At 39.3% G+C, this 26491-nt stretch overlaps 1 protein-coding gene across 1 annotated transcript; it reads right to left on the bottom strand.

The window, feature by feature from the left end:
• Positions 1-251: 251 nt before the first annotated feature.
• Positions 252-26084, bottom strand: LOC116818144 (ADP-ribosylation factor-like protein 8A). The gene is made up of 6 exons (XM_032768839.2): positions 26008-26084; positions 9959-10032; positions 6490-6583; positions 3993-4060; positions 1557-1627; positions 252-380 (listed from the first exon to the last, which is right to left on the bottom strand). Exons 1-6 carry the CDS (start codon positions 26065-26067, stop codon positions 343-345), a joined length of 405 nt encoding a protein of 134 aa, XP_032624730.2. The 5' UTR covers positions 26068-26084; the 3' UTR covers positions 252-342.
• Positions 26085-26491: the final 407 nt, after the last annotated feature.

Genomic DNA, 26491 nt, shown 5'->3' on the forward strand with positions numbered 1-26491 from the left:
GTGCAGTTTATTCAGCTTCATATTTAAAAAAATTACTAAACAGTTGACAATTCACATGCATAAACTCAAAACATTCCAGCTCAGAAAAGTACTGGTTTTTTTCCAGTTTTATATTAAGGCTTTTAGGACAGACAGACAGACAGACATTCTGGATGTATGTATGTTTGTTTTCTAAAGGCCATAATGGACTGAAATTTTCTATTTGTTAACAAATCTAGTGAAAGTGAGTCCTGGTAGTATTTAGTTTCATTCTTTATCTTTTCAGTAGTCTATAGTAGATGGGGGCCCGTGTGATTTGGAAGGAAAATTTATCTTCAGCAAAAGTTTTCTTCAACAATGCCTTTATTTGGAGTGCTGAATAAGCCACTGTAATGTTATGTCTGCAGGGACAGATAAAACAAACAAATAATGTATGAAGGGACATGAGAATGCTAGCGGATCATTACAATAAAAAAAACAGAAGTCTCACATTTGACTTTATATCTATTTCAAAAGTGGCAGGAGTGGGGAGAGAAGAAAATTGCTGCAGTCTGCCTCAATTTGAGAAGAGATGTGCATGGCTGATTTCACTGTCATGCCCCCATTGTCATCAAGCCTTTGGGGTGGTGTTGGGGTATGTTTCAAGGTCAAGACCTTCACAGGTAGCTTACACTCTTGGGCACTTTACACGTGACCCACCCCCAGCTGTGACATGCTCAAGAGATATGCTCAAGATGGGAGTTCCGACGGTTTCCCTTACTTGTTTATCAGGCTTCAAGGGATGCGGGGTGGGGGGGGGGGGAAGAGGGGGTACTGGGTTAGTGCATGGTAATGATTGCTATTGCTCTGCCAAGGATAAGGGATTACTTTTCCTTGCCCTGCTCTTCTCCAGCTTTGTATAGGATAGAAGAGTCAAGCAGATCCTTAACTGGTGTAAATTGATATAATTCCATTGGAGTCAATGGGGCTCCACTGATTTACACCAGCTGAGGATCTGGCACTATTTTGCTAAAGAATGGAAAAACATCCGATACTGAAATAACTAATCTGGAGAAGTAGGCTGGGAAATATAGTGAACTACTGAGGGCTTAGCTGGGATGTATTTGAACTCAAGGACATTCCAGTACAGAGGACTTAAAGCTTTAAGTCTGCAACAGCCCCTAGGGGTAACATCTACTCGACAGCTGCCTACAAGACCAGTAACCATCAGAAGTTTATTAAAATAGATAACATACTCGTATCTTTCTATCCAGGAAATAATATTCTGAAAGTATCACAAGTTGTATGATATAGTTAGTTCATGTTTAAAATGCATCTTAAAGGGTTCAGTTAAACTAATTTAATGATTTTCTGCAGAACTAAATGTCTTTCTAACTGACTAGTCTATTTGCTTCCTAAAATTTCCAGACTGTTTTGAAGGGTTGCTTTAAGTGCAAGCTTGGGTCAAAATGTCTCCAACTATAAAAGGTAGACAGATTTTCAAAGCTGCCTAAGGGAGCTGTATGCTCACCTCCCACTAAAATTTCAATCATAATGTAAGTAGTATACAGAAAGCATTGTCAAAATAACATGCTTACCTATGTTATCCTTTTCTTTACAGGAAATAGAATAGCAGCAGATTTCTCGGTCTTGAATAGCTGAAAGGTTTCTATAGAAAGTAAATTCCATTAAGTAGTTTTATTATGCCACAAAACCAGACCTAAGCATTTTTCACACAATCCACTAAATTACATGTTTGCAAATTTTTATTCAAAGGGCCAAACTCTAACTCTGACATGCAACTTTAAAACTCCACTATTGCTTATAACAAATGCATTTTTTAAAGTGATAAATGTTTTAAGGGCTTCAAATGCTTTCTGATTAAGCCAGGTTTAATAGAGAAAGATAGAAAAGAGTAGGCATCCGTATGTCTGAGACAATATTTCTTAGTAGTAACTAAGAAACAGTGCCTTGTCTTAAAAGCTTAACTTTCACCCTTTTGCATCAGAAAGCAAAGATTTTATGAGTTTACTACATTTTGCAACTATAGTATTCAGAGGAGCCCAAGAATAATCTTTGGGAGGTTCACAACACCATATGAAGTTTACTAGGTTAAAAACTAAGGCAGGGATTGGTAACCTTTGGCACGCGGCCCTCCAGGGACATCCCTCGGCCCGTGCCGCTTACTGCAGCCCCCATTGGCCTGGGACAGCAAATGGTGGCCAGTGGGATCCGCGATCGGCCAAACTTGCGGACACGGCAAGTAAACAAACCAGCCTGGTCTGCCAGGGTGCTTACCCTGGCAGGCTGCAGGCCAAAGATTGCCAATCCCTGAACTAAGATATCTAAGATTCCTGTATAAAATGTGGATGCTGCCTGTGGGGAAAAAAAACACATCTGTATTTTAAATAAATATTTTTAGTCTCTTTTAGGTACTTATATGGCCCCCACTATTTAGTGTCTGAGTATCTCACAGTCTATAATTTATTTATCCTCATAACACCCCTGTGAAGTGAGGACCTGCCATTATCCCCATTTTACAGATGTGGAACTAAGGCATAGAGAGGTTAAGTGACTTGCCCAAGTTCACACAGGAAGTCTTTGATAGAGCAATGAATTGAACTTTGGGCTCCTGAGTCCTATTTTAGTGCCCTAACCACTGGACCATCCTTCCTCTCTGAATTCTTTTTCAGAAGGATTGCATCCCACAAATGAAAAATGTGGTTTGATTCACAGTAACTTATTTAAGCAAAATTACTGCTGTATTGGCAGGGCCCTACCAAATTCAGGCTCCATTTTGGTAAATTTTATGCTCATTGGATTTTAAAATTTGTCAGTATCACAATTTCAGATGTTTACATCTGAAATTTCATAGTGTTGTAACCATGGGGATCCTGACCCAAAAGGGTCTTGCAGGATTGCCACCCTCACTTGTCTGCTGCCAGCTGGGCTCAGAAGGTAGGTATCCGGAGGTGGATCTGATCTCCCCCATGTTGCTGGGAGCATCCCAGGCAGGGGCTCCTAGCTGCTAGTCCTGGTGGGGCTGGGGAGGGATGGGATTTCCTCTTCCCTTGTATGGCTGCTCTCAGGGGGAGATCAGACCCATCTTGCTGTGGAGTTTCCTGCAGCAGGGGGAGGTACTCAGAGTGGGTCTGACCTCTCCCTGGAAGCGGCCCCTGCAGGGGAAGAGGAAGTCCTGTCCCTCCCCAGCCCCGTCGGGATTAGCAGCTGGAGCCTGGTGCATGCTATGTGTCCCGAGCCCTGCCCCCTCCCCCTTCCTTCCAATAGCTAGATTTTACAGGGGAGATCTGATTTCATGGTCCATGACACATTTTTTGTGGCCATGAATCTGTTTAACATAAGAATAGCCATACCGGGTCAGGCCAAAGGTCCATCTAGCTCAGTATCTGTCTACTGACAGTGGCCAATGCCAAGTGCCCCAGAAGGAGTGAACCTAACAGGCAATGATCAAGTGATCTCTCTCCTGCCATCCATCTCCATCCTCTGACAAACAGAGGCTAGGGACACCATTCCTTAGGTCCCTTTGTATTGGACTTCTTTGTATAAAAGTAGATTTCCTTTACCCACTGTATTAATTTAAGCAAGTTTCTGTAATCAAAATCTTTGTGCTTTGGTTGCATGCCAAAAATACTGAGTTGCTTAAATTTACAGACAATAGTTTCAAATGACTCTCTTCTAATGACAGTCAAGCATAAAACTGCCATTACAATGCACCCTGGTTAGTGTAAGAAGAAACATTATTCTTTACATTAGTTGCATCTTAAGTGATGAGAAAAAAAGATATCTGAAACAACTTTATATAACTTAAGCTATCAGAAGGAAAGATTCAATATTGGTTTCCTCAGTCATCAATCATTGCTATTTTAGATGCCAGTGCAGCTAAAAGTAGAACATCTGAGAATGTAAAATAGAATCTGGTAACTGCTGGTCACTGCAGCACACTTCCAGTGATTTTGCCTTTACACAAAAGCTTTTCAGAATGCCGCAACTATTTAGATAGGCCAGCTACTTACAATTTCTCAATAAGCTGTTTTTCATCCAGTGCACCAGGAAGGTCTCTTTTATTTCCAAGAACTAACACCTATCAAATAATTCACATTCAAAATTAATGTAAATAATTTAATGTAAACTTAGTTTTATTTTATTTACTATCACAATTTAATTCCACTACCTTTAACACCTAAATATATAAGACAGGATGGGCTACATTCTCAAAAGTGACTAGTGATTTTTGGGTGCCAGACTGGAACACCCCTTAAAATGGCCTGTTTTTCATAAAGAGTTGAGCACTCACATGCTGAAAATTACACCCCTTTAAGGTGCTTAAGGTTAGGCACATAAAAAGCAGCCAGTGCCACATTCTCTCCCCCCACCTCAATCCCTTCCATGCAGAAGCAGTCATAGGAGCCTCCATTTAGACCTAGGTATGAGAAGAAAGAAAAAAAATAGATTCTTGTGCTCAGAGAACTACATAAAGAATACAAAGTGCACCACGTATAACTTAACACTGGATAAACATCCTGTATATTTTATGGAAGACAAAATAAGAAATTGAGGGGTTTTAAAATCATGGTCATATTAGTGTTTTAATGTATGTCACAACAACAAGTAAAAATCCAGATTAAAATTAAACATCACATTAAAATTCACTCATTGTCATCTTTGGGTTAACAACACTTACTATTATGCCAAGGAATAACTACAGTAAATAAAGAATAGTTCAATACTAGTTACTTACAACAAACTAATAAGTAAAAACAACATACTACTACAACCTGAAAATTTAGGTGGACCCACAGACTGTGATATAACAGCACACAAAAGGAAAAGAACTTCATTATGAATGGCTAAAAATCTCAGATCCATTTCAACCTACCTCATGCTCAGTAGACAAGGGGCAACAGAATGGGGAAATCTGATCAAAAAACTGAAATAGGAGCTCCCTACTCTTTTGTCCCTGTCCTTATGAATCCTGGCTGCAGTTCTACTTTCTCTTCCCTATTTGACTGTTCCAATAACATGCAGTGAGGTTACAGAGGGGGTCTCAAATCTTTCTGCTGCAATAGTGGGTGGGATCAGAAATTTTGCCTGAATTCATTCTGCAAATCTCAGTTTACTGCAATGATCTGGATGTCAGTCACCTGTCTACTCCTTCTCACCCAGCTCTCTTTTAGCTAGCATTTTCCTAGGTCAATGACTGGACAGAACTGAAAGTAGCTGCCCAAAGAAAATATGCAGGGGCCAGGCAATAGCCCTATATTCCTAATGCTCTTTGCCCTGGGTCAGAGAACAATCTATTTTCCTTCCCAAAACAGCATCTCTTTTGCTGATATCTGTATCCAGACATAAAAACGATATAAGGCTGAGGATAACATATTCTAAAATTGCAAATTATCTTTAACAAAACATTCAGTTCCACCTCCTCAATTACTTAATGGTGCTTCAAGCTCACATTATTCTTTGCCAAAAGTCAAGATCCTGCTTGAGGACAGATTAATTTTCGCATCCCTTTTTCTATTTACATTTTTACTTTGCAGCCAAGGTCATCTTTGACTTGTAGAAGCAGAGGACTATTTCATGCTTGAGTTCTGCTAACCAATCTCTACAAAGACAAGTCTCATACATCTTAAAATATTGCTACTAATACCTCTGGGTCACCAGTTCAAATCTGACCCACACTGGTACTGACTGAAAAGTATTACCAACTGATAATGCCCTGTGTGCAATTAATTCGATAGGCTCAATCCACCTCCACATTTGTATTGACCTTTACACTGGAAGATGTACAAACACAAACTGTAGCAGCGATACCATGTGATGATAACCACGGCTCTGTGAAAAACAGTCACAAATTCTCACAAAAGCAAAACTGGGTGAGAACTGGATTTTATGTCTTGTGGGAAATTCTGTGATTTTGAATATTTTTCCATTCAGAAAAGGAATAAATCCAAAACATTTCTAAATGTACTGGAAAACAAAAAATGGTTCAGGTGAATCAAAAAATTTCATTCAGATTTTGACCTTTTTTAAAAAAAATTAAATGTAATATAAAAAATCTATTTTGTTTCAAAAAGTATTTTGAAACAAACATCAAAATAGTTCGTTCTGAAAATATCAAAACACTACATATCAACATTACTAAAAAGCTTCATTTCTGTTTTTTCTAAACAATTTATTGAAATAGATGTATTTTATGCAATGTTTCAATTTTGACAAAAATTGCATTTTTCATCAAAAAACCACTTCCATGAAAAAATGTCCAACCAGTTCTAGTGTTGTGTAGCCAACTTGAATCACATTTGGGCTGGGATTTTCAAAGGCTTCAGAGAATGGGAGTTCCATGGGAGTTGGATGCCTTCAGGTTTCTTTGAAAACAGCAGCCTCAGGCTATAAAGTCTAAATTCACATGTGAACAATTATGTAAGTAAATAAATCCATTTATTCATGTCTGAATATCAGTGACACCATAGCAGAACAATTACATAAATACAAAAACTCACAAACACTTACTGGAATTCCATGCAACTGTGGCTTGTCTATTAAGCTGTGTAGTTCATTTTTGGAAGCTTCTACTTTTTCTAAATCTGCTGCATCCACCATGTAACTAAAATGGGAAGATTGTCACTTGTATACTTTTATCCAATACAGACAGAAAACATTATTAAAAATATCTGAAATCTGTCAAACATACCCACTCCTCCCCCACTGAGCAGATGATTTTAAAAATATCCATTTTCCCTATTTCATTGGTAATAAAGAAAGAATTAAATACAGGTTGTGGGAAGACAGAAATTTCTGGAAAATGTAATTGATTGCATACAAAGGATGCTGGATATGCAAAATATACTATATACATGTGCCAGGTCTTTTTACTGAATGACTTGTCAGAGCTAAACATAGTTTTAAAAAAAGATTTTTTGGAGTAACCTTCTCAGTTGGCAGGAGATGGGCAGTATTACACTCCAAGCGTAAGGAAATACCACCTATTAAACAATATTGGGCAAACAAGTGTGAAGCATGTGCACCAGGCAAATATGTATGTGAGAGTCAAAATCTCCAGGAATAATCTTGCATAAGCTAAGGGACTGACTGGATAATTTAATAGATCTTCTTCACCTAGGGTCTGATTTTTGGGCCTGGCCTTTTCACTAACATCAGTGGGATTTGGATCAGGTTCTTAAATGCTACAAGTGTATTTCCTTCTAATGCTCCAATGTTATTTCCAATAGACCCTTTGAGAGAAATTTCCTCCCAACCTCCAAAATCTGGCCATCAGTTTAATTTACTGCATATGACCAAGAATAACTGGGTTAAGAAAATGATCCCACTATTACACAAAAGATACTGTTAGTGACCAAGTAATTTTTTCTTGTTGAAATTTAGTATGATTATGGATACGATTATGTCACAGTAAAATTAGGCAAAATTCATAGAACGGTTATGGTAAAAATGTATAAAATCAGAATATAGTCCCGGCAACAAAAACTGCATAACAATTTAACAAAGTATTGCACTGTAACATTTACACAAAACAAACAACGTTAATCCAATAGTTTTCATTTCCTTGTCAAAGTAAACTATTTGGAAATTATATATGCTTATTGTGCAATCGTTTTTCAAACAAAAATAATGAAAAGCTATTTGACAAAAATAACTGATTCTTTTTAGTAAAGTCCCCTGTACAAACTGTTGCAATTTTGGGATAAGAAGTTATTTTTTATGTGGTGTCTATTGACGCCAAGCACATTTTTAATAAGATAAGGAGCACTTAGCATCAACATTGTTGACTGGTACTGCTAAGTATCACAGGGCAACTACTGACTGAGCTGGGAATCTGGCCATCATGCCTTCTTTAGAACTGGAAAACATCCTCTTTCCTCAATTCTCAAACTGCTCCACAGTAAGCCCAATACTCTAAATGCTGCAATTTTGTCTTCAAACAGTGGTATAATTTCAAATACTGTGCTTTCATTAATATTAAGATGTTTTGCTTGATTTGGCTCAAACACATAGCATGCACAAAGAAAGTGGCAGCAGATTGGCAAAAGTGGGACGTTGAGTCAGTGTCCATCTCTGACTATTTTTTTGAGCTTTCCAAGAGTGCTGTTTTTGCTGTTGGCAAGATTCAGAGCAGCTCTCTGCCCACAATGCAGGGTCACACAATTTTTGACTTCATGGCATGAACTGTGAGCTCTTCATAAGCTGTAAGCATGTTCATGATTTGGGGTGCAAACTCTTTTAGAGCCTGGAGTTCTTCAATAAATGCTGTGGATTGGCAAAGATAATCTCTTGAAAACTTGAACTACTGCTACAACCATTCTCTTCTGTAAAAAATATGAAACATAATTCTCAGTGTGATCAATGTGATAAAGAGATGCATTGAACCAGCTGTTCCATGTGGTTATTATGGGGATTGGTAAGATGGAAGGACTTTCGCTATTTCCAATAGAAACATGCTAAACCGGGCTTTTCTGGCAGGGCAGGCAGTGAAAGCATGTTTCAAAGCCATAACTAATTCATTTACTTTCAAAAGTATCTTCCTCCTCAGATTGCCCATAACGTTAAGCAAAGGTGACATGCATGTAAGACATATAGCCTTTAAAAACAAAGGTTTCAAACCTCAATCCCAAACTTTTCCCATGTAGGTGGCATTATCAGTCACAAACTCAGTATTGTGTATTTTTCAACCATTTCCCGTATTGCTTTGTTGACTGTTTTTAAATCAACTGCTTCCAAACCTTCAAACTGTAACAAAAAAACACCCAGCTTGTGTTCACCGGCTTGTGAAGTGTGTGCATTATCACTGCTTGTGGGAATGGGATGGCAAGAATGTTAAGCACATACCTGTCTTCAGCATTGGTAGTTTCATCTGCCACAATGCTAATTCTTTCACAGGACTGCAACTTTTCCTTTAAATTCTTCAATATGTCAGTCAAACATTTTGGAGAGGTAAAACTTTCTAAGTTGATCTGCACTTGGTATAACACCTACCCTGCTCTCTAAAAATCTTCTCACAGTTTTGGACTGTCAAGGGTATTCAGGGGTATATTTGCTGCAGAGAAGGCTTCTGTTAATTTAAACACTACATTTTTCCTGTAAAGCTGCTTTTTGGTCTTGGTATTAAACAGCCTTCTGCTTTTTTAAAATTTCTATCTTCATCCATTTTTAATGCCTCTCATTTGCGTTTATGAGTTGCACTTCCAATATACTTATAACAGCCAGCCTCTCTCGTAAAATCAACAGTTACTTTGCATGACGTACAAAACAACTTTCCTCCACTTACACAGAATGTTTTAGCGTACGGCTCTGGTTGCTGCTTAGCGCTTAATTTTGCTACTTTGCTAATGTTTTTTTGTTTGCTGTTGTTCTCCTAGTCTAATTTCAAATTAATTGCTGTAACCCCTTCTTTTACAAGATACATGACTCTTACTTGTGAAATTCAATGAAGGCCACATGATGTTACATTCTTAGTTACTGTTGCTGGAAGATTGCATTCACCATCACTCACTTTTTTACAGTCAAACAAATGTTAGTGAGTTTAGTTTCTTTTTCTTTCTTTCTTTCTTAACATATCCTTCTAATTCTTACAAATAAAAAAATTAAATGGTTTTACAGGGATGGAATGGTGCATTTTAAGGCATTCTCACAACATCAAACTGCAACAAATGACATAATTCACAGATTCTATTCACTGTAACATAATCGTATCTACAAGTATGGTTAATTCTTCTATTTTTGGGGCCAGAGACTAAATGTTAAAAAAAGCTACTCCTTGTTTTAAAGCTTTTTTTGTTTTAAGGTTTAAAGCACTGCCTACCAAGTTAAATTAAACATATAACCATGATGGAAAGCAGGCAGTCGTACACAAGAGGTAAATGATTGAGAAATATCTGTTGCTGGAGGGCACTGAAAGTGGAAATTGGCAATATTACAAAAGATACTGAAATCATTGATTGTAAAGTTACATAAAGATGCCTACACAACTGCATTGACTCCTCTGCAATAGCGCTCCCACATGCTTCGAAACCTTGGCTGTCCCCCAATGTCCCATACCTGGAGAAAAAAGAAAAAAAGGCTTCCTATGTTATTCTGAATATACCGTTAGTATGAACAGAGATTTAGAAATTAAAACAGAAGTCTTAAGTTAAATTGTAATGCCTATAAAGATGAAGTCAATCAATCACATTAACAATGTTAAGTTATGTAGGGGGGTAAGAAGATCAGAAGAAAGAATGCATTAGTCCTCCAATGACATGAAGGACAGACAGTAAAAAGTTGGGTGGGGAAGAGAATGACTGAGTGTAATGATAGACTAATCTGGCTAACTCTATTATCTCAATAGCTTTCACATTTGATCATTGAATATGCTTTTAAAGATATGAGGTCAAGACAATCAGAACAAGAAAGAAAACAGTAGTCAATTGCAAAGTTGGAGAACCACTCAGTGATGAGACACATGACTAATTAGTTCACCTTATGAAAAGAAAAGATGAAATATACATGCATTCAACTTAAAGAGTTTAATAGGTTGAAAATAATCATTTGGGGCCCAATCCTGCAAACTCTTATGCACACGCTTAACCATAAGAATGTGAGTTGCCCCACTGACTTCAATGGAAGCAGAGGCTACTGGAATTCTTTGAGATGTTCTTTCAGATGGTGTCACCTCTTCCTCAACTGTCAGTACTTGCTCCTCAAAGGAGCACCCTTGGGTAAGGGATAATAGGGCATGGTCTTGGGATACCAGTGACTGTCCCTCCTGATGGATGCTCTTGTATGTGTGGGCCCTGTAGTACTGATCTCCATATCAGGCAAGGATTCTAAAAGGCCCATAGAGGCGAGGCAAAGGCAAAAGGTAGAACATAAGGGTGTTCCTGCCAAGGAGGTTGTGGAGTGATTTGTTGATTAGTTTCTGGGAGCTCTTCCTCAAGATACATCCCAGGTGAGGTGGTCTCAACGAGAATCTAGTAGTACTTCTGAGTCCAAAGAAGTAACCTCCTCTGTTTCTAGTTAGGGGAGGGAGACCAATCTTGTTGGTACCAGTACACATGCTGGCATCAGAATGTACAAAAGCACCAGCAGAAGATTCCTTTTGGTATCTGTCAGGAGAGGGGAGTCAGAGGTCCATAGTTGTGGAGAAAAGACCTATTACAGGTCTGCTAAAGTTTGAAACCTGGGGTTTGGGGCACATCCTGTTATAAAAAAAGAGAGAGAAGAAGGCCTCAGACAAAGGGAGAGAGATTGAGGGTGGGGCAGATAAGATGTGTGTGGGGGGGAACGTCTGATTGCAGGAAGAAATAAGGGGGAGGGGGCAAAATGCACACCAGGTGTGATGGGGAAATAAAATAAACACAAGAAGAAATAATGAATAAAAGACAAAGCATATTAGCTAAACTTGAAAGGCTAACTAACGGACACCACAGAGTTTCATCTCAGGCCACAGGCGGCTGAGAAGGAGCTGGAGAGGTGATGGGCCTGCTCTCCCCTATATGCCCTCAGATAAGAGCACGTGGATATGCAAGGTGCAGGTGTGGACCATATGGACACTGCTACAAAAAAAATTGTCTGATCAGACACACAGGCCTGCACCTGAAGTGCAGAACCCACAGGGATAACTACTCAAAAAACAATGAATTATTCATGCATTTGTAGAACTGAGATTTTAATTTCTTGCCCAAAACCTATTTATTCTGGTTTTGTTTATATAGTGGCGAATATCACCCATGAGAATAGACCCAAATGTTCATAATCATTAGCTAAAATTGCATCTAAGATAAAGTATCACTGTACAGATCTAAAATGCATGGTCACATATACGGAAGTTGTACCTATGGTGAAGTAGATGTTATGTTACAAGACATCCATCTATTAAAATACTGATGACTACTGAAAAATAAAACCAAAGGAATGTATTTGTTCTCAAGCCAGGCGCAGAGAGAGGTGATTATTTCTTAAACATATTTAGTTATCAAAATAAGATCTGAACCAGAACTAGGAGGAATACATGTTACAGCTGAGTTTGGATTTATAAACATATAGAGCAGAAAAGGTTTACGCCTTTTAAATTTTCTCAATTTTTTTCAAGTTTATTCTCTTTCCCAAATCCACCTACGTTGGAGGCTGCTAAGGCACTGCAGACTAACATGGAAGAGTTAGACTTAAATTGATCCAAGGAACTAAGACTTTTCCAACTGGCATGAACCTCATTTTTTATTCCATAGTCCATAAATCATATTCATGTATTGATCTCTGTATCATTTTCAACACTTTAGGCTCATATTTTGGATAAAATATTCCCAATTAAATAATTGCTCGGGCCTGCAGGGATAGAATCAGAAAGGCCAAAGGGCAATTTGAGTTGAATCTAGCAAGGGATGTGAAGGATAATAGGAAGGGGTTTTACAAGTATGTAAGCAACAAGAAGAGGACTAGGGATGGTGTAGGTCCCTTACTCAATGAGGCAGGTATCCTAGAAGAACTGAATCGTGATCTCGACACGAGCCGTGACCATTATCGTTGAAGAATCATCGGTGAACAGGAGAGGGCCCAGAGGACTTGGAAGGAAAGCAAATAAGGCCTGATCTGTAGAGATGGGAAACAAAAAGATAACAGCGGAACTACAGACCAAGTCAGTCCTCACCTCAATCCCCGAAAATCAGTGGAGCAGGTGCTGAAGGAATCATCCGAAACACTTAGAGGAAAACAAGGTGATCAGAAGGCAGTCAGCAAATGGATTCACCACAGGGAAATCCCGCCTGACCAAACCTGATTGCTTTCTACGATGAGTGAACTGGACTTTGGAAATGGGGCCAACCAGCTGTTGGAAAATCGTTAGTAATAAATCACATGACTTCATCAGAAAAGGCCTCTTTGGACACGGTCCACAAGCCATATCTCGCATAGCACTACACGGAAGGTCTGCGGGTTGGAGGAAGGATGTGAAGTGGATACGAAAATTGGTTGAATCAATGGGCACTCAGCGGGTAGGTATCAAATGGCACAACATCTCTAAATGTTGGCCAAACCCGAACAAGTGTAAGTGCCCAGAGGGCTGTCTTAGCGGCCCGTCAGAATTCAAAATAGTCTTACATTAATGATCTTGATGATGGGATAAGCGCTGCACATTATAGTAAATTTGCAGAATGAAACCCAAGTTCGGGGCCGGAAGGTGGTGGACACGCTGGAGGGCAGGGATAAACGGAAATTCAAGGGAACTAAGAACAAATTTGGAGAAGTGGGCCAACACAAGAAACCAATCATAGTTCAACAAGGACCAAGTGCAAAAGGCCATGCACTTAGACAGAAACCCCATGCACTGCTACAGGCTGGGGACTGTTTGGCTTAGTAGCAGTGCTTGAAGAAAAAGGATCTTGGGGTTACGGAGATGGCAAAGTTGAACATGAGCCCACAGTAGATGCTCTAAGTAGCCAAAAGGCTAAAGCACTAAAACTGGACACTGTAATTGAGATAAGGCAGTGTCCGCCCAGAGATCGCAGAGGATGTGATTATCCCCTCTATTTCGGACACGAGAGGCCGGGCACTGGAATATTGATGTCACCAGTTTTGGGCGCCACACTACAAAAAAGGAGCGTGGAACAAATTAACGGAAGAGCAGTCCAAAGACGGAGGGACAACAATAAAATTGAAAGACGGACTAGAGCACATGACTATATGAAGAAGACCTGAAGAACTGTGGCTTAAAATTTATAGCCTGCAGAAGAGAAACTGAAGGGGGGGATTTTGATATACCAGCAACCTTCACTACTTGAAGATGCTCCAAGGAGGAGGGAGCCCTAGGCTGTTCTCAGTGGCTGACGGAGGCAACAGAAAGGAGCAAAAATGAGTTGACAGTTGCAAGCTGCGGAAGTCGAGGGACTCACCGGATACAGACAAAAAACCCTTTCCTGAACTAGGAGAGTGGTGAAGTATTGGAATGGGTACCAAACTAGGTGAGGTGATCAGAAAAATTCCATCTTTAGAGCTATTTAAAGTCCGGCTAGACCGCACCCTGGCTGGGATTATTTAGGGAAAATGGTCCTGCCTTTAGCAGGGGGTTGGACTAGATGACCTCGTGAGGTCCCTTCCAACCTTTTGATTCTATGATTCTATGATTCTATGAATTCCTAGATTGAGATCTTACTACTCCCTCCGGCAACACATTAATATATCACACGAACGTAGACTGTTTTTGATCCCCATCTAAGAACGTACACTTTAAAGATAGCAAAACGACCATTTGTATGCCACCTAGGTATCAATTATGACTCTCCCTGACCTTTCAGGGGATGTTTCAGAAAGACTTAATAAAAATCAATCATTTATGTATAAAGCATAAAAAGGGATGAATACATAGTGCAATATTGCAACCCTTACACCAATGCCAGTATCACACTAGGTGACGAGGACCTTGAAAAATCAGTTATCATATGGTGCACATCTGTTTGAGTGGGGAGAAAAAACAAGTTATTTTCCCAATAGATCAGAAGAAAAAGGAGGAAGGGGGAGACAGAGTGTTAAGAAAAGACTTCAGAAAACTACAATGATTCATTACTCTTGGAAACAGAAAGGTCTACGGAATGGTGTAGCTTGGAGTAAAAACGAGAATCTGAGATATAAAAGATACCAGTTCCACTCTGTCCAGTGATATAGTATACCTGATCTATGTGATATTTCTTCAGATATATGAACATTAGTCTAATCAGCAGAATCATCCTGAAACACTGGACAGACAAGTTATCTCCAGCTGATTATGAATCAGTTCTCTCAATCAACCTGTTGGCAATCCATTGGAGAATGGCATACAGGATGCAAAAATAGTATGAATGTATTTGATAGGATTTGGAAACCATTCACTCTATAACTGGAGACACTGAAGTTATCTTTAACAGGGAGAGAAAACAGACAAACCTGATTAACTAGAAAAATGGGTAGTGTATGAACTGCCATCTGTACCTCTTTACCCATCCAAATAAAAATGATTAGGTAACTACTGTTCATATTAGTACCATCCTTCTTATGCTTATTCATCATTTTACAGAGCCCACAACTGTGGTAGGTACTCAGTAGAAAACACAGGCCTCTGCCCCAAACAGCTCACAATCCAAATGACAGAAGTGACAGACAAATGAGGATATAACATACACCAGGAAGAGGAAAGGAGAGGAAAGACATGGGTTAAAGATACATGCTTAGATGGTGACTCGTTTAAGACACGCATTCGACTTGGTCATAGCAATGTATTCTTGTGCATGCCCTGTATGCTGAGTATATAACTCATTTTTGCATCACACTATTCTGCGTATAGGGCAGTGGTCCCCAATTTTTTTCTGTCACGGCTCTCCTTACCTATAATGGACTCTGTCCACGTCTTTCTCCCTCCCCACCACGACAGCTGCACTTGGGAGTGGGACTGGAGTTGTGGTCAGGAGCTGAGGCCATGGTTGGAAGCAGACCCGAGGTTGGAGGCTAGGGCCCAGGAGCAAAGGCTGGGGCTGGGGCCTGGGCTGCGGCTGGTGACAACGCGGGGCTGGGTGGTGCTCCTGCAAGGCCCACTCCCCGAATGTTCCTCCGTGCCCCCCTAGAGGTATGTATCCCACAGTTTGGGGACCACTGATATAGGGAAAACATATATACGGGGGGCGGGGAGGGAAGCTATAACTGAATAGCACAAGATACAACTCACTATAAAAATCAAGATGTCTAGATCAAGGATTCTCAAAACTTTAAAACTCCATGGCCCACCTGTGCCACAGTAACTGTTTTTTCTGCATATAAAAGCCAGGAGCGGTGTTAGGGGGTAGCAAGCAGGGCAATTGCCTGGGGCCCATGCCATAGGGGTCCCCCACAAAGCTACATTGCTCAGGTTTCAGCCCCAGGTCGTGGGGCTTCGGTTTTCTGCCCTGGGCCCCGTGAGTCTAATGCTGGTCCTGCTCAGATGCCCCCCCATTAACCTGCTTGAGGCCCCCTAAGTGTCCCAGACCCCTGGTTGAGAACCACTTGTCTAGGTGATATTAAATGTAGATTAGACTTTAAATTGTTACTGCAGTCTTCTTTGGTCCCTCATGATTAGAATGGCCACATTTTATAGGCAATTTTACCCCAAGTTGACTAGCACATCTGAAGAACTGGGAAATGCCCTGGAAATGCCCAAAACGAATAATACTCCTGGGGGAATTCTGAACTAAAAATTCTGCAACAAAAAATTAAAAATCCTGTGCATGATATTTTCAAATTCTGCATATTTTGTCAAAACAACACAATATAATCACACCAATTTCAATGATTTTTGGTCATTTGTTTCAAAATACCTGTCAGCAAGTATGTTTGTAACAATGCAGATATCAAAAAAGATTTAGAAAATGATTTTTGAAAAATATATTCCTTAGTAGGCATATTAATACAGAACTCTGAGTAATGATTCATTTAAACTACAATAGAGAACCATATTTCCCACATCCCCCAGAAGCAGTGCAAAGGTTGGGGAGAGTTGGGGTAACAGAAGAGCTGAAGAAGAGGGAAATAATTGTTAGGAAGGAGCCTAGGTATTAACTTGGAGGGTTGTTGGGTATGGGTGGGAAAAGTATGGAACAGGTTTTTTTGGGGGGGTAGGGAGGGACTGTTAGGGAGCTTCCCCCATGCAGACCCTGGCCGACCCCTAGCCTCTCCCATTCAGTCAGGGACATGTGTCTCTTCACCCCCATTCAGACACCCACTCCCCCCATTCCCATGTGTCCTGTCCACGTGTCCCTCCACCTCCACTCAGACACCCATTCTTCCATCCCCATGTGGCCCTACACCCCCTCCCCATGCGGTCCTGTGCCTCCACTCCCATTCAGCCCCTGCCACAGTCTGTCCTCCCCACTAGCTCTTATAAGCCCGTCTGACCTCTGTCTAGAAGAAGGTTCTGCAGGCTCTCTCTTCCCTAGCTGGCTGGGAACACCTGCTGCGTTCTATTGCCACAGCGTCCTCTCATGAACAAAATGTGGAACTGCAGCAACTTTTCAGCAGATGCTTTTTTCTGAGCAAAATTTAAAAATATGCGTGGCTCATTCATTATGCACAGGTGCAGGGCACAGAATCCCCCCCAGGAGCAGAATAAGGAAGAAGATTCTTTGCTAGGTGGATGCACTGCTGAAGAGGATATTTAAATCACATTAAGCAGATGTTATTCAGACTAAATCACAGCAGCAGATCACATTCCCACAGAATTTTATAAATACAATTATTTATTCATTCCTGTTTGTTTCCGTGAAGTAATAATTCTTAGCATATAAGAAGTGTTTCATATTCTCAGAGGGCTGTCCTGTACAAACACTAGTTAACGTTTAATTAGCAAGTTAGGGTAATCAATATGCTTTAGATTCACCACTCCTTTGTGGCCTTACACTGATCTGTTAAATCATATTCTTCAAAAACAGGAATCCCTCTTGTCCAATTTCCATACTTTATCTGGGCATAAAACTCTTCCTTAACATTGCAGCTATCAGACTGTGTAACAGGTTTAAGGGGCAAATCTTTCCCTTTTGTGCACAGGAAAGTTTTAGCAAGGGAGCAGGGATGCAGTTGGAGGCGTGCTTAAGAGTTTGGAAAGCTGTAGGTGGATTAGGGACTCAATGGTTGGTTTCGATAAGTGTTTAATGTGGAAAGATTTAACAGGTAATGGAAAGTTGCAGGAGGGAAAAAAATAGTTTTGTCTTACGCTGTTCTTTCAACATCTGCCTTCATGCAAACACCACATTTATTTCTACTCAGAAGGTTATCTTTGCAACCAGACAGGATTATAAAAAAACAAAACAAAAAAAAAACTGTTTTCAGAAGAAAAAACTTTAAAACTTGTAGAAATAGAGATGGGAACCAAACTCACTGGAAGAGACTAAATCCTTGGACAAGGCAGAGATTACAGAGATTTCTAGGGTGCTGCTCACAGGGCAACATATACCAGCAATTTCTGACAACATTATACTGTACACTGACAAGTAGGGAGTAATAAGGGGCTTCTCCAGAGGTCCTAGGCATACCGATAATATTTAATGTCAATTCCCAAAGTCACAATATAAAGGCAGTAATTATCAGTAACTGTTCATCTAGTATAGTGAGGAAATACCACATCAGGAAATACTCAATTTCACTCACAAGGAAATGGGAGCAGTGGAAATTTCCTTCAAATCGTCTCTATGGATAGCTATATAGGTATCTAACAAAAGATGCCTTCTTTTGGTACTAGCTAAATTAGCTGCTGAGGAAGATACACTCCCATGCTCGATGCAAATGATGTGCTAGATGTACCTCTTAATGGCCTATCACCTCACCTTTTGTAGTGTAGATTCTTTTTATGACTAGCTCTGTATACACTGAAAAAAATATTTCACATGACTATATTTCCACCAGGCAATACATCAGAGAACACTACGTTCTTTGAAATAATTCCTGGCCCTTTGAAGAACTCTGCTGTCAGTTTTTGTAGGTGGATGAAGCCCTACTTGTATGGCATTTTTCCAGTTAGGTAACAAGATAAGCAAGATTGCGTTACCTCTGAGAGAAACAAGAGTAATTTTCCCAGACACACATTTTATGCAGTATATTTTTAAATTTAATCATGATACTCTTCTCTAATGATCAAATGGAAACATATTTAGGGCCTGAGCCTCAAAACGGCTGAACATACAAAGCTCCTGAAAGAAAGGCCAGGAGTACATTAACAGAAAGGGGTATTACTCAGTGGCAATGTGGATCTAAGTGCATTATCATTGATACGTATGGTGGCCAGAAAAAGGGCATGATGCCAGAATTTTCAAAAACTGGATTTCTCAGAAGGAACCTCCTGGGCCAAAGGAAACTCTATTCCCATTGAACAAAATTGACATTAATGGTTCCTCAACCCACATTGATTTTGGGTGACAATGCATACCCATTTTTGCCATGGCTCATGAAACTGCTCCTAGAGTATACAAACCCAGTGAGAGGCTGACTCAGTTAATAAAATAAAAATTTCAGAAGTGACAAAAGTTTGTTTAAAAAAAAAAAAAAAAAATCTAAAGAACCATTTCAAAATGTAATTTTGAATTAACATTTTATTTAGAAGTGTTGATTTGGACATTTAAAACATTTCATTTTAACCTGAACAAAAATTTGCTGCATTTTCATTTCAGGGAAAAAAAAACCCAAAAACAGTTTCAGTTTAAAAGGAATCTATCCATTCCCCACCCCTCTAAGTTTGGCCACCAAACCAAAAAATCTGTTATTCGCTCAGCTTTATTTGGGAGGCCGAAATTAGTATCTCCACTAGATTTCTAAATTTTTTTTATTAATATATGAAAATAGGATAGTTAGTTCACTTATTCCCCCAAACCTCATAGTCTGACACTTTTCTAGCATAATATCCTGTGAGAGAAATACCATACACCTCTACCCTGATATAACGTTGTCCTCAGGAGCCAAAAAATCTTACAGCGTTATAGGTGAAACCGTGTTATATCAAACTTGCTTTGATCCACCGGAGCACACAGCTAGGCCCCCTGAAGCGCAGCTTTACCCCGTTATATCCAAATTTGTCTTATATCAGGTCACGTTATATCAGGGAAGAGGTATACATGGTAATCGAGACCTTTTATAAATTTTAGTTGCTTTTATTTCTTGAGGTGTTTTCAGTAGCTTATCAACATGAAACTTTCAAAAGATAAGCTATTTGATTTATGACCTAGGTAATAAATATCAAGATTACTAAATTGTATAGTTTGCAAGAACAATATCTGGTCATAATATGTTCAAATTTGTTTTTAATGTTGTTGACGGATGAGTGTTGAATGACTGGTCGTTGCTAGGATCTTTCCACTTATTTTTATAAAACTTTGGGTCAGACTTATTGTAAACTGCTGACAATGAGTAATGAAACACTCTTCAGTATCTTATTTTTACTTTTTCTATTTTTGTCTTTGTTTTTATTAGTTGGGAGACATCCTAGTCTTTTTATTCTCTAGTTTTTAGGGTTGAAAATATGGTTGTGTTTATGTCTATGTGCATGAGCACCTGTAAAAATCTACCTGGGGAAGGCACCACAAAGAAAGTTCACTAGGTTTAAACAGCCCTAAAACAGTCTCAAAGATATTCATTGACATGTGTTCTGCATTCTGCTTTTGAATGTCCTAAGAAACTTGAAGCTATCAGCTGTAAACTGCTAAAGGAGTTTTTTCAAACTTCTACTTGCCAGTGTTCTTTTAGGCCTGTGTTGTATTATCTCTGTTTAGGGGTAGGGCAGGAAAGGGTTAGTCACTAAATAGCAACTGAAATCTAAGGAAGAAGCTCTAAGACAGTGCTTTAGCCATCTTCAAGTTATAGATACAAGCAATTTTGGTAAACTTCTTATAACTGGGGTATATAGCCAAATGCATTGCCACCTCCTTGGATTCCTTCTTAGAATTTAGATTGTTTGTTGTATTAATCTTACAACTAATTAATTTGATTATTTAATTTCAATCCAGTATTGAAGCTAACTTGTTGAGTAAACCGTTATTTGTTTTTTATTTGAAAGTTGTATTGTTTTAGTCTTAGTATTATTGAGTATTATTAACAGTATCTTAGCCTTGGGGATGTATTTGTGATTTTATTAAAACAATTAATCAAAAATAAAATGTATTAATATAACACAGCCACATTACTTTCAATGAGCAAACAAGGGTCTAGAAACTTTGAGGACCTGGGTGGACATCAGCTGGTCAACCTAAAATCCTGACCAGCTCCCCCTAATTAGCCTATGTTTCTGACAATGCCTGAGAATACTTCACGTATTTAAATAGAAAAAGTGAACTGTGATTGCTAATAAGGTGCAATGGCCTGCCACATGCAATGCAAATATTTTAGCTATAGTGACTGATATGAAGAATTTAAAAAAAACCCTCCTATCTGCACATTTTTTATAATACAGTTTCTATTCAAAAGTGAAATATTTTCCCCCTGTTCTTGTCCTCCATTTTGAGCCTAGACACATGACATGGCACAGCAACCACTGGGCATGCTCATCTGGGCACTTCCAAGCTAACTGGGGATGGCAAGCTTATGTAGCCAAAGGCTGGGTTTTACCAAAGGTGATGCTGATTGTGGGGCAGTAGAACCAGGTGGGACAAACAGGGGCTTGGCAGTGCTGCTTGTGTTGTAGACATGAGGAAGGGGTGGGCAAGGTAAGGAGGAACGGTTTAAGCTGAGGGGAGTAATGACTGGAAGTGCTGCACAAGAGGTACTGACACTGATGTGAAGTCATGGCTAGTCTTTAATTTATACTAATGGTATACAAAAATACACAAGTTGGGGGGGGAGGAGACGGGACACAAACTCAGCCTCCATGGTACATATTTAGAATAAAAAGCAGCATACCTGTTGTATACGGATGAGGGTCCCTCAGCCACTATTTCCTCTTCCCAGTTCAGTTCGGTTCCCATGTCCTCTGCTATGTCTGGATCCTGGGTCCCCCCAAATAGTTTCTGGTAGTGTTTTATGCACCCCTCAGTTGGAGTTAGTGTTTCCTTTCTGATCCTCTTTGTTCCTTACCACTGCCACGAAAGGAACCTTGGTACTACCATATAGCACTTTGGACTGGTTGGAAGGACGAGTTCTGAGGATTTGGTCAAATTCACCGTAGACCAGACATATTTTCCAGTCTTATTACTATTGTCACAGGCCTTGTCATATAGGAGCTTAAGCTCCTCTATCTTTTCTACGCACTGCTTGCTGCTCTAGGTAATGCTAGTCTTGACTAGCTGCTCAGACAGCCCCACACCAAACCTATTAAGTTTACCTAGCAATCAATCCCATCTGCACAAATTGCCACCAGTTCTCACATGTTTGCCTCAGAGCAGTTGGCAGGACACTTATAGGAAGGCCTACTGAGTCATGCTATTGATAGAAGCAGAATGAAGTCCAGTACAACGTTGCTGAAAAAGTTGGCACCTGAGAAAATAGCATACAAGAGAACACCATGACATGTGCCTGTTTATAAAGGTAAACGGCTCATCCAGCAGTCTCTAGCCCAACTCTGGGGAAGCCATGAAATTTAGGAGAACTGGACACCAGAAATATTCTTCATGGGCTGCTCCCAATATCTATGGGAGCATTCCCACACCATTCCCCAATATAGAGTAGGATCATCCCCTGCTTTACAGCTTGGGGAAGTTTGTTTTATAGCTCACCCAACATTTACCCTTCTTTCTAGAATGTGGAAAAAAAAAAAAGGCATTTTATTTCAAAATACAGTATTTTGTATTTCTGAAACATTTTGAAATAGCACACGCTCCCTTGTGATTATGGCAGAATGTGGTTGTTGCTCAAGACATTAAACAAGGAAGGGGAGTAAATCAATTAAGATTTGTCATATCTTCAGAAGGAACTTTTTTGTTTCAAAGAGATTTGGTAATTTGGATTATATTCTGCAATTGTGTTCATGTAAAATACATGGTATTATATACTAAAAAAAACCCACCCCTATGTTGAAAGAATGTTATTTAGGTTGCAAACTTAAAACACTTGATATTTAGGAAATACCAGATTCCCCTTGCCCCTTGTTTATCCATCCTCTGCACTAACAAAGACATGGATCCTTCAGAAAAAAGTTTGCGGTCATGTACTTAAAAGCTGTAGTATAAAGTTTATGCACAAGATGGCAGATTTAAGGTTTCGCAGGAAACTGCAAAGCTCACATTTCCTAACTTTGAGTGCTGCTGTGCTTTGGTGTGGGCCCTGCCTTAGAATGTTCATGTTTATTTACACCTCTACCCTAACATAACGTGACCCGATATAACACGAATTCTGATATAGCGCGGTAACACAGTGCTCCAGGGGGGCGGGACTGCGCACTCCAACAGATCAAAGCAAGTTCGATATAATGCAGTTTCTCCTATAACGCAGTAAGATTTTTTGGCTCCCGAGGACAGCGTTATATTGGGGTAGAGGTATATTTGGCATGCTGTCAAAATTTTCCCCACAAGTGCAAACCACAGCAGGAAGATTGTGATATTTAAGTTTGTATCTCAGCCAGAATTTCATGGACCATTTAGGGGAGAAAAAAGAAAAAGCACATTTCTATAGTTTGAGGGCTTTCATTCGGCCTAATTTCAAAGGCCTTCTGCAAACAACTGAGATGTTAGATCTTCTCAAAAAAAAGTTGGCAAGACTCTTTTATAATGCAATTGTTTAGGTAACCTAAATATATTGATACCCAACAGCTCACCCTATGATTATTCTACAAGCTAATAACATTAAAAATTGAATGCAAAAAAGATTAAAACATTGAAATGAATGGTTTAAGGTCTTATTTCCTATTTGTATAGATTTAATACTTAAGAGTCCTAGTTGCAGACCAGGAACCCATTGTATTAGGTGCTATACAAACACAAAGCTTGTCTATATGGGAAAGTTTTGACAGTTATACTGATAAAGCTATACCAGTATAGCCCACTCGTGTGGACACTCCTATTCCTGTAGAAGAGTGACTTTTTTGGTTTAGATTAAACCCACCAGGAGAGAGAAACTAAAATTGGAAAAAAGGGTACTCATACCAGAATAAGAATGTCCAGACAGGTTTGGGCAGTTTTACAGTTTAAATTAATCTCTTAGACTATAAAAAACAAACAAACAAAAATAACCCTCACAAACTTTCCTGAGTAGGCAAGGCCTTCAACCAGGTGCAGGAAGCCCACAATTCCAGAGGGAAGAGAGACAATTTCCAAGAAATGGAGGAGAAAGAAGCAATGGGAACAGAAAAGACAGATCCAAGAAAAAAGGAGAGGTAACAGATAACTCTTTTTATATGAGACAGCATAGTAATTTGAATATATGAAATACTGCTCTAATTTAGATCAGTTGGAGCAAAAAAAAATTCCCTCAGCCTATCCTATAATTTTTGAACTTCTTCCATTTGAAGAAGAATGGAGGGAAGGTTTTGGCCTGGCAGGGACTTTCCAGTGACAAATTAAATGAATGTAATAATAACACAAATAAAATAAGAATGTATTTACTGGAAAAAAGATGACATGTTTTGACCTGAAACATCTAAAAAATAACATTGTCAACTTAGACACTTACTCATAGACTTAAGGTCAGAAGGGACTATGATCATCTAGTCTGACCTCCTGCACAATGCAGGCCACAGAATGTCAACCACTCACTCCTGAAACAAACCCCTAACCTATGTCTGAGTTACTGAAGTCTTCAAATCATGGTTTAAAGACTTCAAGGCGCAGAGAATCCTCCAGCAAGTGACCCATGCCCCACGCTGCAGAGGAAGGCGAAAAACCTCCAGGGTCTCTGCCAATCTGCCCTGGACAAAAATTCCTTCCGACCCCAAATATGGCTATCAGCTAAGCCCTGAGCATGTGGGCAAGACTCACCAGCCAGCACCCAGGAAAGAATTTTCTGTAGTAATTCAGATCCCACCCCATCTAACAGCCCATCACAGACCATTGGGCACATTTACCTCCTCATAATCGAAGATCAATTAATTGACAAAATTAAGCTATCCCATCATAACATCCCCTCCATAAACTTATCAAGCTTAGTCTTGAAGCCAGATATGTCTTTTGCCCCCACTACTCCCCTTGGAAGGCTGTTCCAGAACTTCACTCCTCTAATGGTTAGAGCCTTTCATCTAATTTCTAGTCTAAACTTCCTAGTGTCCAGTTTATATTCATTTGTTCTTGTGTCCACATTGGTACTAAGCTTAAATAAATTCTCTCCCTCCCTGATATTTATCCCTCTGATATATTTATAAAGAGCAATCATATCTCCCCTCAGCCTTCTTTTGGTTAGGCTAAACAAGCCAAGCTCCTTCAGTCTCCTTTCATAAGGTTTTCCATTCCTTGGATCATCCTAGTAGCCCTTCTCTGTACCTGTTCCAGTTTGAATTCATCCTTGTTAAACACAGGAGACCAGAACTGCACACAATATTCCAGAGGAGGTCTCGCCAGTGCCTTGTATAACGGTACTAACACCTCCTTCCTTATTTTTACTGGAAATACCCCTCCTGATGCATCCTAAAACCGCATTAGCTTTTTTAACCCCCATATCACATTGGCGGCTTATAGTCATCCTGTGATCAACCAATACTCCAAGGTCCTTCTCCTCCTCTGTTACTTCCAACTGATGTGTCCCCAATTTATAACTAAAATTCTTGTTATTAATCCCTAAATGCATGACCTTGCACTTTTCACTGTTAAATTTCATCTTATTACTATTACTCCAGTTTACTAGTCATCCAGATCTACCTGTATGACATCCCGGTCCTTCTCTGTGTTAGCAACACCTCCCAGCTTTGTGTCACCCGCAAACTTTATTAGCACATTTCCACTTTTTGTGCCAAGGTCAGTAATAAAAAGATTAAATAAGACTGGTCCCAAAACCAATCCCTAAGGAACTCCACTAGTAACCTCCTTCCAGCCTGACAGTTCACCTGTCTGCTTTTCCCCTGTACTGATGTTTTAACTGTAAGATTACTATATTTGAAAAAGATTAGAGGTGAAAAAAAATCATCGTCAGTTTAATTTGTGCATTGGACAGCACTTCATATAGTCAGATTCACTACTTCCTTGCATTGTCAAGTAAATTTGTCCTGTTTTTCATATAGCAGGAGAGCACAGAGAAGATGATTAGTTCAAACAAACAAGAGTTATTGAAAAGTCACAAGAATTGGCAAAGAGATGCAGTGGCAGGTGTAGAAAATAATTTTAACTTTCTTTTTTAGATCGATTAAGTTTCACATTTGCTGGATTACTTTAATAATGTGTTGTTCACTATGTAGGTCTGTTTTTATAAAAGTGAACATACTTCTGTTGGTTTCTTGAAATAACTGAGCATAGTGCATATTTAAAAGAAGTCTCGATAAAGATTATTTAAAAGAATAGTCCATCCTATTATTTCATGAGAAAAATGACAGCTGTCATCAATTATGTTAAGTACAGCCATTTTCACCACACTCATATTCCATGCTAAAAAAATTGGTTTTAATAGTTATTGCTTCTTTTGTATAATTCAGACAAGAACACTTACCTTTATGGTAACATTTCCTTTTGTTATTTTTCTCATATTGAAGCCTACTGTAGGAATCATATCTTCTGTGAACTGCCCTGACTGGAAAAAAAAAAAAAGGTTATAATTAATATAGCTAATTAAGAACTAATACATTCAGCATTTGTAATCTAAATCTTTCATTTTCACAACACAAATTGAGAACTATATAAATTATTTAAAATAACATGAACAAATGCTTTGATTAACACACTGTCCTGCCACTGTGAGAAAACTTGACTCAGTTCTGGCCTCTTGTTCCTAGACTGATTATCCTGAGCAGTCAAAGAAACTCTCAACACGCTTCATCTGGTTTCTGTAGCTAATCTGGGGGCAGCATTGTTGGATTACTATGAGGCCTTGACAACACTAAGATGTTTCTCCTAAAGTTCCTCACCATTGTTACCATGGGTTCAGCTCCACCAAAGGTAACAATGGTGAAAGGGGTGGTGCTGCAGGGAATAAC

This window comes from Chelonoidis abingdonii, chromosome 1 (genome assembly GCF_003597395.2).
Source record: "Chelonoidis abingdonii isolate Lonesome George chromosome 1, CheloAbing_2.0, whole genome shotgun sequence".
In the NCBI taxonomy this organism is placed as follows: domain Eukaryota; kingdom Metazoa; phylum Chordata; order Testudines; family Testudinidae; genus Chelonoidis; species Chelonoidis abingdonii.

Excerpts from the sequence above, each read along its gene's own strand:
- LOC116818144 (XM_032768839.2), bottom strand. The coding sequence starts at position 26,067 with ATGATTCCTACAGTAGGCTTCAATATGAGAAAAATAACAAAAGGAAAT. Across the intron at positions 10,033-26,007 it reads AAGGAAATGTTACCATAAAG|GTATGGGACATTGGGGGACA; the intron begins GTAAGTGTTCTT and ends TTTTTTCTCCAG. Across the intron at positions 1,628-3,992 it reads AAACAGCTTATTGAGAAATT|AAACCTTTCAGCTATTCAAG; the intron begins GTAAGTAGCTGG and ends TACTTTCTATAG.